Here is a 20,921-nt window from a genome sequence, read left to right on the forward strand (position 1 = left end):
AGAGCACATTACAATGCATTTAAAGTGTAAAGAACTGAATAATCACATGGCTTAACGTGTTGAAAGAGGACAATGCTTTGCTGTTTGTCCATTGGTACACACTGGTCAGATTGAAACAAACACTTGTATTCAAACTGTAATGTTCATGATGCTTTTAAAAACCTGCTCAAATGATGGCAATCCGTGTAATCATCTAACATCATGGACTGGATTAAATACATGATGTTGTTTTACAGAGCAGCGATTACTGGGTCTGTAGTAGCGAGTTACATTTCAGATTCATAAATCGCCCCTGTGAATAACTGGGTTTCACAATGATCTAGCTCCGGTGTCATAGCAATTAACATTTTAGTGACACTTTATCTTAACTACATTTACAGGTACAGTATGTGACATTTTGTGTATGAAGATGCAAGCTCACAGTAAGGATGGATGTTTTTTCCAGTCTTATAAAAAAAAAGAACAAATAAGAATGATTAAGACTTATTATAACTACTTAATTAAGGGTTAAGGGTTAGGATTTTAATTAGTAGATACTAAGTCTGTACCATTCTCAATTAACTATGTGTTCATTATGAATTAAATCTTTCTTCATGCTCTATTAAGGCTAATCAGGTGTAGTTATAAAGTGTTAACAAACAGTTGAAAATAAATTATTACATCTTTTCAATGGGCAAAAGTCCTCAAATGTCACCAATAAACAGAAAGTTGAAACCCATGAATACAAAGTGCCTTGTTATGCCTGACTAAAACAGCATTTTCCCATCTGTTTTGTGCTAAACTCGCGGCCATCCACTCGTCACAGTTGTGCTTGTTGACATAATTTGAAGGCATATGGATTTTTGAAGTTTCAGGCGGTTACCTCATGCTGATGTGTTTCAGGGACAGGATGAGCTGATACGTCTGGTCTCTGATTGTCCCCTGAGGAGCGAGGTTAGGCCAAGAATCTACGTGAAACACCTTTATCTACAGCTTTAGTGGGAAATGCTGATATGTGTGGTAAGATTTGGCACACTCATGTTAAATTTTTTTCTCTCAAAACCGCACAGGCATAACATTATTTTATATCGCAACCATCAGGAGGGGGACAAGACAGAGTTTTTGGTTTTGTCTTGTCCACCATAGCATCCATCTTATTCAGTGAAAAGTCTAGGTCTAGTTCTTTCCTTTAATCTACAGAACGGGCCAATATTTTGTTTTGGCTAATCAGCTGCCTAAAGAATATGCATAACGCTTTATTTGAACACTTTAGTGCAGTGGGCTGTGAGTGAATTTCTAGTAAATTTAAATTATAACCCTAATAAAATAATAATCAAAATTGGCCCTACATATCGGTCCATAAATATCGGTAGGGCATATTGGCCATCGGTTGCTCTTTATTCTAAACAATCGGCATCAGGCATGAAAAAACCCACATCAGTCGATCTCTACATTACATTGGAAGGAATTGTTTTAGAGCAGTGGAATATTTTGCCTTGAAAAACTCTGGTCAGTATCATCTGGTGTACAAAAAACTTTAAAAAAGCAATTTCCAAAGAGCATTTAAGTAGTGATCAGAATCAGGCCAGAGCCGTTGTATGAATTCTAAAAATAAGGAAATACAAATCCTCACACACAGAACACAATTCCACAATAGTTGTTTTTGATGAAAACATTCTTTAGAAACAAGCTAAATTTGGCTTAACAGTCAACAAAATGTGTTTCTGAGATGGACAAATCATGTTATTGTTTGTATCGAATGCCTATGGTAAAAAATATGTTTTATTCATGCCCTAGGGGGAAAAATGTCCTCTGCATTTGGCCCATCCTTCAATGCTACTGCGGCAACCTGTCAGGGGCAGTGAGTGCCAAAGTCCAGCAGCACAGGGCCCATCTCCAGATCTGGAACTACACTTGGTCAGGTTGGTGTGATTTATATTGTGTATGTTTTAACCCATGTATTATCATGTCAGAAGAGTGTCAGAACCTAACGATCTATCCATTATTAGAATCTCTATTGTTCTTATATGATGTAAGTCTTTTAGCCTTTAAGCTGTTATTTCAGTTTAATTTTGGACACTTGGATGTGTATTTTACACTAATGCTCTCAGCAGATAGAGAATAATCTCTTTCGCTGATAACACTGAGCGAAGTCAAACCCACACCGTTTACTGCAGAGGGGCCAGAGCCACAACCTCGGGCCAGCCCCTATGGAAACTCCACTTTTTTTCACAAAACACTTTCAGTTTCATATAAGGGGCATACACTTTTCTAAAACTTTCATTTTGATAAATATATCCCCACAGTCACACCTTAAAAGATCCACTTTATAGACTGCATTGCCCCAAAAGGCCTTTTCGATCATTCACTGCCATGGTAAAGTCATGCTATGTGATGCTAAATGCTAGGTTGGAGGATCCATCTTCCATTGGGGTTAAATTGAGTGGACTGGCTTTTGAAGATACAGTATAGCGGCTTAAACTTGGAGTAGCCCGAGGCAGACTTTAGCCCACAAAGATATAGCTCTCACTGCCCTGGTCTGTCTATAGAGGAAGCAAATCGGTCGTACGCACCAAGAATACATTTGGATTTCACTGTAGCCTCGGCCTGTGGTGGTCTGGTTTGTTTACAAGGTTATATTTGAAAACACATTTTTGGGGGGGCATATAAATCAATTTGAAAATGAAATAATTCCCTGCTCCCGTGAGGTTTGTTCATTGGCAACACTAGGTCTGTATGCGACATTGGGATGGAATTGAAATCTGCCACTGCCAGATGTCACAGAATCTAAAAGGAAGTAGGTGAATGCATGATCGTACGTTCATGTATTCATCTGAAATGGTATCAGCTGTTACAAAGCACAGCCTCTTCTCACCACTATACTGATTGAAGGAGTACACCGGGGACTATGGTGAGTCTTCATTTCTGAGAATGTGTTAAAAAGTGCAGTTTCTTATCTTTTTAGATGTCACCAGAAATGTTTATCATGTCCATATCAATATTGGCATAAAAAAAACAACCTCTTAAGCAGAAAATCATTTAAATAAACTAAACTAAATCTCAATCAAGTGAAGTTACAAAACAGAACTATACTGAGACTAACCCAGCTGGACTAAACAGGTCTAAATTACATCCAAACCACGTCTAAACATGGACAAGGACTACATTTTAAAATTAACCTCACAAAAGTCAAAGTGCTTTTTGTCTGGCATTGTCACATTCACTTTAAAGAACGTTTGATTTCCATGCACAGTTTCCCATTCACAAACTAGAATAATGTTGATCTAAATCAGGGGTGCCCAAACTTTTCTAATTAAGGGCCACATATAAAAACACAGACAAAGCTGAGGGCTGATTGGGCCATAGACTGGTCACCAATACAGTGAATACTTCAAATCTGTGTTATTATTACAAGTTAGACTGAACCACTAGACCTTTATTCACGCTTACATCCTCAATGGGACACATTAAATATTTGATATGGGCTTGTTAAAATGGATTTTCAGAAATGTACAGTAAAAAGTACTGTTTAAGGTAATATGGGCAAATTCATGTGGAAGCTTGAGGGCCAAGAAAAAATGGTCTGAGGGCCGAATTTTGCCCCCGGGCCACAATTTGGGCATGCCAACAATCAGATTTTTGGTGTGTGTGGAAACCATACCTGTCACCCATAGCGTCAAGTATCATAGCAACCAAAGAACCAATCCAGAGCAAGACTGTTGAAGGTAACACCCCTTTCTACCTGCACCACTGATGTAGTAGGGAGCAGACGTTTAGCACTGCTGTCAATTAAACCTGATGCTAACGCTAGTGGGAGCGATCTCGGGGAAAGAAGGCACCTGATTTGTCTGTTATTAATGTTCGTATCTTGAGATAAGGCCACAATAGGGAAATAAAAACACCAGGATCATGTAGAGCGGGTGGACTAACATTTTAAAACCAAACTGACAAGCGTGCAGGAGCAGTTACAGAGAGAGGGGGGGCTAGCAGGTTAGCTATGTCCATTTATATATACAGTCTGTGATGGAAACATAGCCACTGTTCATAGTCTGAGTCTCTTTACCGCCTATGCCCTTTGTGTCCTTCATTTTTGACAAATGCATCCAGGTGCAGCCTCCCTCTCCTCATATCTATCAACTGTCTGGAGTGAGGGTCAGACCTGGGCAAAAAGCATGGAGGAGATTCATTATAAACCGACCTGAAATATTGATACGAGTTTCAACACTGACTACATTACATGAGCCCTACGAGCCAAGAGGAAGCCTAATATCGAGCGAAACATCCAAACCAAAATGACGGGGCAAAGTTGCTGTGTTACATCAGCACGAATCATCCCAGGCTATTTTATTACCCATTCCTGCCCTAATCTTTGGTATATTTGACCAAGTTTCACTTTTCAAGCTCTTATCTGCAATTACAATTTTAAGGGGATATTGGATAAATGGACACAAGTGGGATAGCATTTCAGAATAGTCTTCAGTGTGTAATAGCTCACAATTTTGTTAAGCCTTGTCTCAATCTTGGACTTTTGACAAATTGGCCAAAAAGATCGTTGGCTTTTGCTCAGGCGGCCTTTTCGTTTCAAACCATCAGAGAGTAGAATCAGCTTCCAAACAGTCGGGAATTGTCTGTGGAGCTTAATAATTGTACTAGAAATTTGAAAAAGCACATTTTAGAAGTGTGTTGGCAAGAGTATCATAATTTCTTCTATATTGTATTCACTGTAAAAACTTGCACGGAATGATTTTTAATATTTGGACTGTTGGAAACGCTGTATTTATTAGAATAACCTCAACTCCTTATACAAGTTTATCACCCATATATTTTGCGGTGGTAGTACAATTACAAAAAAAAACTCTTAAATATATAAAATTGTAGTTTTCAGACATACTTTGCTCGTAATATATTTGACAGTGTGACAGTACTTAACAGTAAAAATGTCGGGTACATTTTGAAATAACAATCCTACATCTTTGAAATGTGTGAATATTTGTATTTCTGTATTGTAATAATGCTGTATTTAGTCAGTAAAAAGATTTGCAAAGATTCAAAATGTGTTATGAAAGATGATTTAGTTTTGACTTACATTACATTGTTTTACTGTCACTTTGTAAATTAAACTATGTACAATATTTTCAATCAAACAAGTGCAAATGCCATGAAGTGAAGTAGTTCAAATGTTTTCTCTATACACAAGTAGTTCAGTGATGTACAATATAAGACAGGTTTAAATCTGGTTTAGTCCAGGTCTAGTTTAAGGTTTGATTTAAATAGGTTAGGGTTAGTTTTAGGTTAGTGTCAAGAAAACTCTGTTCTTGACACGCTGACTCAGGACAAGTGTTAGACTTTTCTTCTACTCTGATCAGAGGGGAGCAAGCACTGAGAAGAAACTACGCAGACTGCTCCCAAGGTCTTCTCTGTACCTTCTCCGATGCCCCCTTTTCATAGCAGGCTTTTATTAACATCTTGACTCAACTCAGCAGTTTTCCCATCATGCTTATAAGTAGAACAACACTCTATTCCCTTCCCCACACTGACATGATCTTTCTTATCTTTCAGTTCAGGTTACACAGCTTTTGACCTTTCACCCACACCCTCGTTTTTTGTTTCTCAATTCAGTTACTTTTCAACAAAATTATACTTTTCAATTACACAGGCTTGTAGTTTTCCACTACACCCTGTTAGTCTCATAACACAATATAAGCATACAGTTAATTAATGATCAAAATATAAACATAATTTTATTCACAGTTAGACAAGTATAGGCCTGTCACGATAACACACTTTTAAGAGTGATATATAGCTGAAGTTTACGATTAACGACAATATTGAAACCAATCTATGCCATTGACCCAAAAACACAAATGTAGATTTAAACCACACACTTTAGTACTTAGTTATAGCATTTGTAATGAGTCGTAGAAGTTATTAATTTAAATTTCTACAGTTCAAATTGTATCATATAGCCAAAAAATAAGCAAAAATGTCCCAGTTGTGCAATGGAAATGTACACACGATAAATATATACCCCAAAAAATATTGTTCCAGCTTTCATATATAGAACGATAAGTAATTATAATGACAGGTTTAGGCAAGTAATGACTATGGTTAAGGTTAGGACCAGTCTCCAGCGAAAATAAGCCCCCAACATGTTTGTGTGACTGGGCTACCGAGTTCATTTCGGTCCAATTTGCAACCCAGCTTTTATTTCTATAACAATTTGCAAATGTTCTTTAGTTGTAAAACATTTTGAAAGCCGCTCGGAGCCATCTGACACGCTCACATCAGAAAGCAGGCGACACTATTCATGGCTGGTCAAGGTAATTTGCTGAATATCTCTATAGCGTCACAAGCATTGATGAGCGACTTTAAAGTGAACCATCGTCACTGCCCACAGACATTTGAACCAATTGAGTATAGAGCGGCCAATTCAGACTCCTCGTTTGAAAAATCACTTCTTTTCAAGCTGGGTATGTTTTATTAATTCCCATTATAACATCCAATGGGACTTCACAGCACTGGCTCCGAGCAGTTGAGGCAGGACTACAAAATACAACTGTCCTTGGGTTAATGTATTGTGTAGAACATGCAGCTTGTGTGGCGTGACAAGCTTACCTCCACAGTGAACTCTCGGTCACGCTGTTGAGGTTGAAGTCGAATAATTTGGTGAGCATCAGAATCACCTGCGAAACCAGATAAACATTTCAGTCAATACACAGCGTTTGAATACAGCTCAAAAGAGATCAGTGTTTTGATTCTGCCCACCGCTGACATGAGCAGCAGCAAAAGGGACAGAATTCAAAGAGAAGCAACACAGCGCTGGTTTAAATGAGCGAATTTGTGTCAGTTAGTGAGTTAGTCTTGATGTTCCCAACTTTGTTCTGCTATGTCCTGGCAGTGGTTCATTTTCTAAGTTTGAGTTGCTTATTTGAAAGTGCATTATATAACTTTTGTGATGGGGGCGGGGCATCTGCTTATCTACACTGAAATGCTATTACTTGATGGGTAATGTTCCACAAATGGGCATTAAATGTATATATCTTGCATTTATTCATTACAAAAACAAATAAAATCCTTTCTGAATTCTTACTTTCTTCTAACTTGGCTTGGTGGCATCAGCTCGCCTCCATATATATGAATACGCTTAATTTCATACTGTGTAACATCCCAGGCAAAGCAACAACGTCTCTATGGAAACGGAGAACTTGGCGGAACCTGCGTCTAAACAGGTTGCATTGTTCTCTTTTACAAATTCATGGCGTGCACACCCACTTCTGGTTGTTGACATCTGCTATACACACTCTGATAACGCTATACTCATCCAGCACAGTGTGACATACATGCAGCTAATGTAGTTTGCATCATTTCCAGCCTCCGCTATCCTTCACCATTTCTTCTTTCTATGTACAAAAATACTGTAAATAAATAAACATGCAATATATATATATATACATGTCTAGATCAAGATGAAATGAAACATTGCAGTCTGTCTAGATGTGATCAAAACCATTTCTGTTGCCTAAGAGAATAACCAAAAAGAGCATCAGTCCCTAAACTCTGACTGTAGACAACAAAAGAAATGCAACATGATGATAGAAGTTTCATGATTCTGTGTGAAGTCTGTGCTATTCCATAATAAATAATAAATGAAATATATGTGTTTGAATGCCCCAATCAGTCAATATCTCCTATATGAATGTTTTATCAATGCCATTTTGACAGTATATTGCGTGTTAGTATTTTCAACATCAACATATAAAAACACAGGTGGAAAATAACTACAAATACTGATGTTAATAGATTTTTTGCTAATTGAGTAAAATTTTAGCAGTGTAATTGTAATTAGCGACATCATCATTCCAGTCTATGGTTGTCTTCGTAGACCCACAAACGCATGTAAACAACAGAGTTCAGCTTTCCGTACTTTGTATAAATGCAACAGAAAAATTGAGCTCTGAGTATTACTTTCCATGTGTACTTTAAACTTTTTAAACTGAATTTTTATCGTCTTAAACAGTCGAAAAATTGTCTTTTAAACAGTTTGCAGTGGTCCAAAGTTACATAAGTCACATAATCTATAGGCGCTTTTCACAACTTTCAGAGGCCAGAGCGGAGTTTTACCATCACTGTAAAAAAGATAACATCAACTAGTACGCTAACTGTGCACTTCCTGATTCTTCAACAACATAAAACTTTAATTAGATGCAGACATTACACAGCGAACTTATTTTGACCTCAGGAGCTGCTTAAATAATATATCTGTACCGGAGCAAGACGCATTTTGCTCAGATACGTGGGGGAAAAAAGTACATGCCCTTTAAGTACATATTTGGCAGTGTATAATTTTAGACATTATAAGTCATGTACAACTTTTCAGTACTTTTTTTCACCGCTAGCAAAAAGTTAAAGCCAGCTATTTTTGTCTTTCTTAATATCATCATAAGTGTCGACAATGATGCTTTGAAATATGGTCTCTCTGTGCAATGTAATTTAACAACTAACAAACTTACAACACCCACATGCCAAGCTTTCAACTGCATCTCACTCACATATCTCACTCGGATTATTGTTTTAACGTGCAAGCTTAATCAAATCAGATTTTTAAGCTCCCATCTGCAAACATTCCTTACTTTTTTGCGCATAGCCTTAAGGTGCCATGGATCAGGGAAAGTGGGGCAGCCAACCACTTCAGGCACAGAAACCTTATATACAGCTATGAGCATTTAAAGCATTGCGGAGAAAAAGTCACAATCTATTTAGTTTGTGGCTAGAGGTGTATTTGAATTGGATAATACGATGAACATTTACACAGGGAGCTACTGCAGTTTTGGGTTTAATAAAGTTGAGTTTTTTAGCCTCACTTTCCTGACTTGCGTTTCATTTCGATAGGGGTAGAATTCCCCGCGGAGCTTTCGTTATGACAGTAATCTGAGTAGTGCGCTGTAACCTGGAGTGCTGTGGTGGTCAGGTGATACAAAGGGGACATGTGCCAAAATGAGACACATCAATTCATATTATCTGTGGACACCGGTCAAGCTATGTGTGCCAATACTATACAGGAATCTTCAGGGTTTAAGTTATTGTGTCTTTCTTTTAATATTTTCACAAGCAGTATGTGTATTGCACTACTGATATGACTGGAAAAGTGATAGATATATTCTCAGAATTGTTCAAACTGACCTAATTGCAAATTTTCTGAAAAGCCTTACGGTTGCAATTAGTTTAAAGGGCCTTATGTTATTTTCTGATCTGCGTAATGTCGTTTCCTCATCACAGACATACCTGGAGTTCTGTTTTGTTTCATTCACACGTTTTTTGCTCAAATAGAACGCTCTGTTCCACTTTGTGATGTCATGTGGTAATACAGGAAGTGCTCCACTGTGTTTTTAACACACCTTCACTAGAATCATGTGGATGAGTTCAACCATGGAATTGTCCTCTCTACTAAACCCTATAGGGTCGAGGGCTATCATCGCCGATAGAGCGAGGTTGCGGACTTTCCAGCAGCGTAACTCCGCGCCCAGTCGTGCTCTCATGTAAATTCAAATGGTGTCTCAAAGAGGAGGCACGGGGCTATCTAAATATTTTACCATCATTACGGTAATCTGCCTCTGTTGTCCCTCGAAGGTGACGAATGAGAGCACGGGTGGATTTTCCCAGTCATTTATTCGATGCGTAAAAGAAAACATACGGATGGATGTGTAAAATAGAAGTAGTTGTGTGAAAAAATGCAGTAAATTCTGATACTTTGTTTAAGATTATTTTAATGGCTAAAAAAAGAATAAAAGTCTCTGTGAGCTATACTGGCCCATAGTGTGGTCAGTCCTTAAAGGGTTAACTAAAGGTAAGAGGTAGCTGCTAACTTGAAAAGTAATGCTTCATGATATCACAAAGTGGAACAGAGCATTTTGAGCTTTGGAGATGTGGACAAACTAATAATAAAAGATTACTCAAACATGTGTGTGAATGAAACAAAACACAAGTCCAGGTGTGTTTTTGAGAAGGTAACAACATTAAAATCTAAACTGGCACTAAACTTGGGACTGGGACTAAATCTGGACTAGAAAAGTATTAAATCAAGTCTACATCAAGACTAACCCGTGATCAAACCGTAAAATTACTCAAAGTTATATTTCAATTGATTCATGCATATTTGAGTAATCATGTTTTGTCATGTATTTAAAGCTTGAGTGCTCACAACAAAAATTCAGTTTTCACTTACCTCTTACCCTCGCCCACTTCTCTACACTAACATTTAGGGTTCAAACAGTGTGTAGTCATCTGTCAAAAATGTAAAATAATGACCTATGTATGTTTTTTTTTTTTATATATTACGCAAAATTGACTCTTATGAGCTTTAAGCCATGTTATAATGTTGTTACTTCCTCAAAAACATGTCTGGAGTTGTGTTTTGTTTCTCAACTCAAACTAAATATGCAGAATTTAAACGTGTGAATGAAACAAAACAAAACTCCAGGTACAGTTTTGATGAGGAAACACCATTATAACATAGATCAGAAAATAAGGGCCCATTATGTCACCTTTAAGAAATGTTGTGAGCGATGCCCTGAAAGTTGCATTCTCCCATCTCCCCTACTGGCCGCAAACCCACGGACAAACCTCAAACCACAAAAGAATCCTGGATGATTGACACCTCCGTTGCTCTGGCTACACCTGCTAACCCTGCAGAGCTGTGACTCAAACAAACAAGCTCCATCTGCGGCATTTATTTGTTTTGTGTAAGACGCCCGCCCCACTGAGCTGTCTGACCACCCCACCGCTTTCCCTTGGCCTGACTCTCCTTCAACCACTGCAGCCCGATCGGAGTGACTTTGTAAAGTGTAGAGCAGCATGGGGCTCCGGTGAATACAAGCCAAACAGATGCATCTTGGGTAGGAGGAATTAGATTGCGATGCTGGAGCCGTGTTCCTCGGCCTTATTGGGTATGCAGCAACATCTGTAGACCCCCGAAACGCTTTCAAGACTTGGGGAGAAGTTATGACCCGTGGCGATAGTGGTGGATAGTTGGGACAAGTAACAACAAAATCTAGTCTCAGATTCAGAGGTGCAGCCGGAGGAGTGAGGAGCGATCAGGAGAGCTGGCCCTGGGAGAGTATAACCTTAAATTTCCAGACTAGAGCCTAGCATGCTAATGACTGGCCATGGACCAAGTTAAAGCGGCACTCTCCCCAAAGGCATATTGATGTTTGCTAATGTTGTCGCACTGCTCATGCAAATTAAACAAGCATTTTGTGTTTCAACAAGTACCCTTTTGTCAACAAACTTAAAGGGACCGTATTACGCTATTTTCTATTCTGTTATAATGTTTCCTCATCAAAAACATACCTGGAGTTGTGTTTTGTTTCATTCACACATGTTTAATGTGTGAATGAATGTTTTCACACAAAACCCTGCATATTTTCTCAAACTGAAAACACTTGTTTTTAAATTCCATACACCTTCTCTAGAATCATTTGGATTATTTCAGCCCTGAAATTGCCAATCTCTATTGAGCTAAAGGTAAAAGGAGCTGTTAACTTGAAAACTACCACTACATGACATCAAAAGGTGAGACGGAGCATTTTGAGCTTTGAGCTTTGGAGATGTAGACGAACTAATACCACAGGATTACTCAAACGTGTGAATGAAATAAAACACAACTCCAGATATGTTTTTGATGTTTTGTTTTTTTTATAACATGGCTTACAGCTCACAAGAATCTATTTTGCTTAATATAGGACCTTTAAAGGTAGAACTTTTCTGGTGGGGAGCCCACCATCTGCTTGTTTCTATAGAGATCTAATAGCTGTTCCCAGAATGATCCTCAGTATGACATTAGACATATCTGTCTCCATAGAGAAAAGAAAGTAATTCTGGCCAAATTACAGTGCAAGTTACTGGTCAGTTCCGTGGAGAGGCAAACCAAAGTAAGAATTTGTTTTTCAAGGTGTTTTTGAACTATAAAAGCAATTGAAATTGAAAAAAAAAAGCAACGTAATATGTTTAATGCAGTGCAGTGGAGCATTCCAAAACAACAACATCCTCATGGAGACAAGTCTCACCAGAAAAGTTACATAGTACACCAGAGACATTATCAGGAGAGCTGCTCTGAGAACAGACAAGCTTAAATGTCCAGACCAGAGCCTAGCATCCTAATGACAGACTACGGTCTCCAGTTAAAGCTGCACTCTTCCAAATGGCATATTGATGTTTGCTAATGTGGCTGCACACCTCATGCAATTTAAACAAGCATCTCTCAACAAGAACAACTGTGTTCTGGTAGGAGCGCCACCATCTGCTTGCAAGTTTACATATACTATCTACAAGACATATGCTTTTTTTTCTCACTGTCTGACATGAAATCAGACTAAATTATTTCTGTTTTATGTCAATGTGGATTACCAAAAGTATTTTTGAGAAGGATGTTTTCATTACTTTCTTCATAGTAACAAGTTAACATACAGTAAAATTACTATGCATTTACACAATTTGGGATGATGCCATGTCTTTGGAAGCTTCTGATGGTTTTATTGACAGAATTTGATTTAATTAGAGACACACCTGCCGATGTATTTGAAGGCACACCTGAAACACACTGCTTCATTGTGTAAAATCATTGGAAAGTGAAAAGATATCAGCCAAGATATTAGGAAGAGAATTGTGGTTATGGAGAGGTCTGGTTCATCCTTGGGCGCAATTTCCAGATACCTAAAGGTGCTATGTTCATCTGTTCAAACTACACATGAGTATAAACACCATGGAAATGTCCAGCCATCATACCGCTCAGGAAGGAGACGTGCTTTGGTCTAAAATGTGCATATCAACTCAAGAACAAAAGCAATAGCTTGTGAAGATGCTGGCTGAAGCTGGTAAGAGTGTGTCAATATCCACAGTGAAACACGTATTGTACCAACACGGGCTGAAGGGCCACTCTGCCAGGAAGAAGCCAAGATGAAAAGTCAGATTACAGTTTGCTAATGCACACAGAGACAAAATTTAATTGGTTTGGCCATAATGAGCCTCGTTATGTTTGGAGGAAAAATAAAAAATAAACATTAATGAATGAAAAAAAATATTAACGTTATTTGGAAATACTGAAGCAACATCTCAAGATCAGTCAGGAAGTTAAAGCTTGGGCGCAAATGGGTTTTCCAAATGAACAATGACCCAGAGCATACTGCCAAATTGGGTACAAAGTGGCTTAAGGATAATAATAAAGTCAATGTTTTAGGGTGGCCATTATAAAGCCCTGATCCCAATCCTATTGAAAATTTATGGGCAGACCTGAAAAGGCATGTGCGAGCAAGGCAGCCTACAAACTTGGCTCAGTTACACCAGTTCTGTCAGGAGGAATGGGCCAAAATTCCAGCTAACTATTGTGAGAAGCTTGTGGGAGGATATCCTAAAAGTCATACAGTTTAAAGGCAATGGCACCATATACTAATGAAATATACGTAAACTTCTGACCTTGAAGAAAGTCATGAAAAATTGTCTAAAAAAAAAATCCTTCTCCCATTATTCTGGTATTTAGCAAATAGAATTAATTTTGTTCCTAATTGACCTTGAACAGGAAAATTGTCTGTTTTTTTGAAATATGGTCTATCTTTGCAATGTCTAGTGTATTTTTTATAGAGTGTATATAAACTTGGAGGAAAAAAATAAATAAATGTAACTATGAGAAAAAAAAAAAAAAAGTCTTCTATTGTTGCCAGAAGTGGTAATTGCATTTAGAATGTAAAATGACCATTGCTATAACAAGGATAATGTACACACTGAAATAGAAATTACCTTGAAAATGGTTCCTTTGTGCAGTCTAAGCAGTTGACCATTACATGTAATAGTCCAATTTGTGCAGAGTCTATCAGGAGGAGTTGGGTGAAGGTTGGGGTAATGGTCCAGTTATGTTTTTACACCGGTGTTCACAGGTGAAGGTGACTACGGGCCAAATGACTATATAGTGTGCCCATTCTATTACTCTAATCTGCAGAAGGCTGTGTAAAGTCATTGAAAAGACTGGAGTAATTGCTGGTCATTCTACTTGATGAGTTGAAGGGCAGAATCCGTCCGTCTGTCAGATGCCCTCCCACTGGGAATCGGCATATGCTCCATCACTGACCGCGCCAATTACGCCTATGGGCTTGTGCTGCTGTAGACACTGCCCCACCCCCTTAGACCGGGCCAGGACCACAGAACACACTGAGCGCTGACAGGCCGTGAAGGCATCGCGAGGAGTTCTATCTGACTGCTGGTGTGTGGGCTTAACAGATGCTAGGGCCAGACACATGCTGGGCCAGTGCAGTTTGTCATGCGTGAATGAGCTGTTGGTCATATTTATTAGAGTTAGAGCAGTGCATTACATCAATCTGGGATTGATTTGGAAAATGAAAATCATATGTGTTACTGTTTAATGTTTATTTAGGGCAACAGAATAGTTCCATGTTACATTATTTACAATACAAGTGAAGAAATTCTTGGTTGACTAAAGATTGATTAGTTTACTACAGGTAGGCATGGCAAAAACAAGCAAAACTACTATGATCTGACCATGAAGACTACAGCTGCATGGGAGTTCATGCAACACCACCATTTAAACAGAAATGCACCAGGAAACAATGTTTTGAAAGTAGATTAACTTCTAAATCATCAGGTGATTCACACCATACATTCTCTTTTCTGCTGTTGTCTCATATAAATCATTAACCTCTATATCGACTAATAGACATTTTGGCTAACCAAGATACGATCGGCTGCTTAATCGACTAAACAACTAAAGGAGTACAGCCCTAGCATTTAAGTATTTATTTATTTAATATTATAGTGTTTATGTGCACTATGTAGCTTTTCTGCTGAAAGGTCTGCAACCTGCTTGTCTCCAGGGAGATTTGTTTTGTCTTAAAATGTTTCACAGTATTAGAATAAAAGCATTCTTCTCCATGGACACAGGTAGATGGCACCACTAGGCCAAGATACGAGTCAAATCTGCAGAGAGCTGACGCTGCCCAAAATAAGAATGGAATTTTTTCAAGGCAATAAAAACATCTGAACTTGAAAATGAATCTGAAGTTTGCTGGTTTGAATCCCGACTCGGGATCATATGCAGAGCTGTCCGATCCACTCACCCACAGGTTGGCGGTGCAATACCAACTCCCACATATGAATGCAATAGTTGTGTTCTTGGGCAAGACACATAACCCCCCTCGCCCCCAGTGTCTGTGTGCACTGGTGTATGAATGTGCAAGTGAATGGATGAGTGGTTCCTTGATGTAAAGCGCTTTGAGTGCCTTGAAGGTGGAAACGTGCTATAAAAAAATATGACCAATTACCATAGGCCGTTAATGCTATATTGTGAGAAGGTATCACCATATGTGCAAGTGAGCATTTTAGTGCACCTCTTCCGTTCTAATTTGTATGAGAACTGAATACAGCAATGACAACTACAGACTTTATTGTCAAGACAGCTCGATCAATCTTTCAAGGAACTCAGCAACGTGGTTAACTCCTGCTCTAGCCCAATCGGACAGTAATGAGAAGACAGTTGTTTCTTAAGATATAGTGTGGAAAGATCTGAAGGACTGGGCCAGAACTGATCAAAAGGAGCTGCCACTGTGTTGGATATGGTACAATAAGTACAGCAGTCACACATCCCACTCAAGTCAGAATAACAAGCCACACTAAGTCGGAGCACATCTGGTGGTTCGACATTCAAAGACAAAAGACTGCTTTCTGCTCATTCGGTGAACAAAGGGAGAAAAAACAAAACACAGTGATATATGGAGTTTAAAATAACAGCATAAATGTGTGATAATGACACACCACTCTGATGTTTGAGAACTACACACCACATATTGCAGTCAGATGCACTTATGGTTAGTTCTTTCTGTTATGAAAAAGTGTTGCATTAGAATAAAAGAAGATTGGAGGGCACATAGTTCACAGAAAATTGATGGGGACAAAATGCCAGAGCACTCAGCAATGACCCTCATTCACACATGGACCAGTCCCAGAACATTGCCGGGTCTGCTGTGTTCACACCATAGACTGTATATTTTAAATGGATATAGCTAATGTGCTAGTCGGCACTTTTCAAATAGGAAGTGATCACGGGCGCGCTTCCAGCTCCATCGACTCTGGCTCCAATTCACTTTATGTTGAAAAATCTCCACCTCTCTCTATAACTGCTGCAGACGGCTGCAGAGCCTTGTCATTTCGGTCTTAAAATGTTTGTATTAACCCGCTCTACCCAATTCTGGTATTTTTATTTAGCTATTCGGTCTGTAAATCAAATTAAGAAGATTAATAACAGACAAATCAGCCGCTTTATTTCCCTAAGGTACCAGATTTACTCCCATAACTGCTAGCCTCGATGAGCTTAATTTGACTGGAGATGAACACTAGGGTGATATTCAATTCACACTCACTTAGTCCACTTCTATATACAGTCTATGGTTCACACATAACCTGGCATTTCGCTCTCTCTTACATTACCAGGAAGCCAAGTTTGTAACCAAGGAAACCAAGCAGTGGTAATGGCAATTTTTCTGGCTTTATTCACACATAAACATTGTCTGCATATCTCCAGTAATTTACCCAGGAAATTGCTAGATTAAAAATGCAAGGATATTAGTTTGGGCTTCGTTCACACGTGACTCTGGTCTTGCTAAATGCAGATAAATTCCTGGGTCAGGTTGCATGTATAAATGGGGTTATTGTTTTATCTGAAAATGTCATATTTGCACATAAATAATTTAACTTGCACTACAGCTCATCTGAACAAGAGTAACAAGAGTTAACCGCAAAACATGTTCAGTTAATCATATAAGCATGAAATGTGCTCCAAATAATATTAACAGCTCCATTGTAGAACTTTTCTAGAGGGGGTTCCACCACCTTGTGACCATGGCAACATTATTGCCTTGCCCGAAATGTTCCACAGTATGGCATTAAACCTATCTTTCTTGCATTAAGTGTTATATCGCTAAATTAATACCTTGAAAAACATATATTGCTTCTATGAGGGGCCTGCTTCCCCACAGACAACGTGCTCGTCTCCACAAAGGTATAGATTAGTTTAAGGCCAAACAGACTAAGCAAACATCTTCATGGAGAAAGGCAGGTGTCAGACCCTCCACCAAAAAGTTACACAGTGCAGCTTTAAATTATAAAATGAGAATGACTAAACTACTCTTTTTTTTGTTTAAATAAATTTCCAGTCCAGTCTATTATAGCACAAAGTTAAATCTGACCTTGGTTTTGAGTTGGTGATATTAGTCATGCAGCGGGAATCCTGAGCTCTAGGTGGGGATCAGCCACAACAGCGCCTGCTAAGCTGTGTCTGTCTCCAATATATCTCTCCATTATTTCTTTTTAATCAAAACTATGCCTTTGCTGCCAGCCAGTACTGTTATCTCTTCTACCGTGCTGTAATTGTCCTTGGATAGAGGAGAGAAAATATCATTGTGGATCAAAATTCCCAAACATGCATATACAAACAACAATTACCATTTCCTGAGGCGGAGCGGCGCAGAATAAACAAATATGAAAGAGTATTAGTGAGGATTGTCAGGCTCCCAGAACACAGCCAGGGCGCTCTGCTCCATCTGCGGGTATTATTCACTATTTGTTTAGCTCACATCTCGTTTTTGTAATCACGAGTGGCCATATTTCTCTAAGGGACAGCCTCTTGTGCACGTTTTATTATCACAAAAAAGAATGAAGTAATCTGATTGCAAAAAACTCATGTAAAAATAGGTACACCTTTGACGGATAGACAGATTAATTAAAACAAAGTACTGAGAGCTCGTTGAGCATATGATGCTGGCCCCAATTTTTTTTTAACACAATATCTGCATTGGTAAGAAAAAAACAATAAGTTGTAATCTCCATGGAGACAAGCAGGTGACAAGTTGTAGGTCAGATCTGTGAACATGTAAACACCTCTCCCCACCCCCCCATGCCTCGCAGTAAGAATTATGGTTTTCAAGGTTTTTTAAGGTATAAAAACACTTGCAAGATAGAAATTTTTAATGCCATATTATGGAATTTTCCAGGCAAAGCAGCAACATTTCCAGCCCAGACAAGCCCTTCAACCAAAAAGTTACTTAGTGCACCTTCAATTATGCCGTATGTTACAGTACAGTACAATTTAGATTTTTTGGCGGGAATTTGGGAATAAGCTTGGACTAAAACCTGGAACTAAACCTGGACTGGACCAGGACTAAACCAGAACTAGAACAAGAGCAAACCAATACTACATCAGGACTAAACTAGGCTCAAAGCTCGACCTAACCAGGACACGTGTGAATGTGATCCTAGTCAAATATAGTTACAGTTGCAATTTTTCCACCCTGGAATTCAAAGTGACCTGTTATGACATCTCATAATCTGTAATATAACTGAAATTCTATTGTAAAATTGTTGACATTTAATTAAATTTGCATATTTTCTACATGTTGCCCTGACTGTTTTCAGAAATGTGTGCGTAGTAATGAAGTATACAGGTAGAAAAGCATGTGACACACAAGTCTAATGATGTAAATAAGTCTCATATCCAAAGTGTCAGACTGGAGAGATGTCCCCCTCTCTCTGGATCGGCCTGTCACCTCCTCCCTCTGAAGATTCACGGTGCAGGCCTATTGCTAATAAAAACATGAAACCAATCTGCGGGAAATATGTGGCTTTTCAGGCACTTGTCAAGCACCTAAAAATATGTTGAAAATTGATCAAGGGTTACGTCGAGGTTACCAGACACTAATGAGAAAACCCATGTGATGTGACTTAATAAATCCCGATTAGCAAAGGCTGGCCGTGTATTCAAAAAAATACTTTATTACATCTGATTTATTATTATTGGATGTTTAAAGGTTTATATTGCTACTTGTGGAGCCTTTCCAAACTTTACAAAGTCATTTTAAAGTCTTGGTACATGATTGCGTGTACCTCCAACTATAAATATACATATTACTAATGCATATGCCCTTTGCATCATTTTTGCATGTAATTTTGAGATGTTTACTGTTAGATCATGTATTCATGCTTGTATTTGTTGTATTTCAAAATGATTCACTACGTAAGTTTTCCGGAGGAGGTCTGTCACCTGCTTATATATATATTGGTTTGCTTGGAATATTCCACAGTATGGCATTAAACCTATCGATCTTAAACTTGTTCAACTCTAGGTGATATGAATATTTAAATTATGTCTAAAATGTGATCACCTCTGCGCAGATCTGACCTGTAACTTGCCCCGGTGCCTTCGCTACTATGGAAACAAGCAGGCGGCGAATTTTCTACTAAAGAAGTCACGTAATGCACCTTTAACACTGACATAAATTTAACTCCCAGGCATTTAATTGGAGTATAAAGTTAAGTTGTCATGTCGTTTCAACAATCAAACATGGAATCAGAAGTCAGTTTTTGCATTACTATGAAATCAATATGTATCTTTTATATGCAGAGGTATGTGTCTCAGCATATCTCTTGATTTAAAGTCGTGTTTCCTCTTGAGAAAACACAAAGATACTATTTCTATTTTCAAATCTATTGGAGCAGATATTTTCAGATGCGTGTGATATTTGCAAAGATGCTCACAGAATATTTAAGCTGCCGAATATGCTTTGGTTGCTATAGTTTCCTAAGATCCTGTCACCTTTGTCAATGTTTGTTTTAAAACTGTAAAGATCTTTATGTTTAGTTGCATATACTTCTTATTTATATTTAAGGGCCTTGTGAGTGTAATTGGTTGATGACCCACTTTGCAACTTGTAGACATCTCTCCAGCGCATCTAGGCCAAACAGTGTGGGAGAAAATTATGGCCATTAAGTAAGTGATCCTTCAAGCTAAAATGCTGCTAATGCACTTTACGATGTTAGCACATGGTAGTGGTAATAAACAGACCATTAATATATTCCCCATAGCCTATTTCTGCTACAAGGGACTGGAGCCAAAATGTGTTAAATGTCCAAACCTACCATCTTGAAGTCACTCAAAACCAAGACCAACCAACAATACATTAATGCATCTGCTGGAACTGTTTTAGACCTGGTTTAGTCCTGATTAGACATGGTTTAGTTCTGGTTTAGTCCTAGTTATATCTGATTGTTTAGTTCTTTTTAGTTTTGGTTGGTACTGGTTGTAATTTAGAACTGCTTTTGTCCTGGTTTCCTTAAGACCAGAGACTGTATAAAGAAGTGGACTAAGGGAGTGTGACGTCACCTATAGTGTTCAGCTTCAGTCAAATGAAGCTCATCGAGGCTAGAGCAGTTATAGCAGGAAATTTGGAGCATAGCCACCAAAGAGCCAATCCGGAGCGAGGCTGTTGAAGGCCCTTCCCACCCTTCGCACTGGTTTAGGAGGGAGTGGGCATTCAAACCTGTCGCTAACACTTGTAGGAGTGACTTCGGGGAAAGAAGGTGCCTGATTTGTCTGTTATTAATGTTCATCACTTGAATCACCGTAAAGTGGATTAGGCCCAGAGTCGATGGAGCCGGAAGTACGTCCATGAGCACTTCCTATTTAGAACGCGGCGGCTAGTGCATTAGCTATGTCCATTTATATATACAGTCTATGGTTAAGACCCTGGTTTTGACCCATTTCACTACATGTTTCAAGGAAGTGAAATAAGGGATATTACAAAGTTTGTGGTGGCAGATGCTTCACCAGAAAAGTGCATCTTTAACCAAAACATTTCAACTACCATCCAGAAGTCTTTGGAACTTCAGAACTGACCAAATGACTATCTTAGAAACCCCGAACTTGCTAGGTTTTGTACTAACCACTCTGCCACACTATACCACGTAAACATGCCAGAACCCTGCATGTTACAAAGCTGCTCCTCTAATATAGTTTGTAAGGCTGTGACTCTGAATGACATAGAACTAATCCTACTCAGGAGCGCTGCTGTCGTACTTCTCCATACATAATGCATGAGCCACAAACATTGCAC

At 38.6% G+C, this 20,921-nt stretch overlaps 1 protein-coding gene across 2 annotated transcripts in view; it reads right to left on the minus strand.

The window, feature by feature from the left end:
* LOC117394140 (VPS10 domain-containing receptor SorCS1) overlaps positions 1–20,921 on the minus strand; it is a 241,090-nt gene that overhangs the window by 124,918 nt on the left and 95,251 nt on the right. For both annotated transcript variants that reach the window (XR_008648783.1, XM_055223835.1), the window contains exon 2: positions 6,595–6,662. Coding sequence is in view for 1 of the 2 variants with exons in the window: in XM_055223835.1 (XP_055079810.1) it covers positions 6,595–6,662 (68 nt within the window). In the remaining variant the exon portion in view is untranslated. The remainder of the gene's footprint in view (positions 1–6,594; positions 6,663–20,921) is intronic.

Source organism: Periophthalmus magnuspinnatus, chromosome 1 (assembly GCF_009829125.3).
Source record: "Periophthalmus magnuspinnatus isolate fPerMag1 chromosome 1, fPerMag1.2.pri, whole genome shotgun sequence".
NCBI classification, from domain to species: Eukaryota; Metazoa; Chordata; class Actinopteri; order Gobiiformes; family Gobiidae; genus Periophthalmus; species Periophthalmus magnuspinnatus.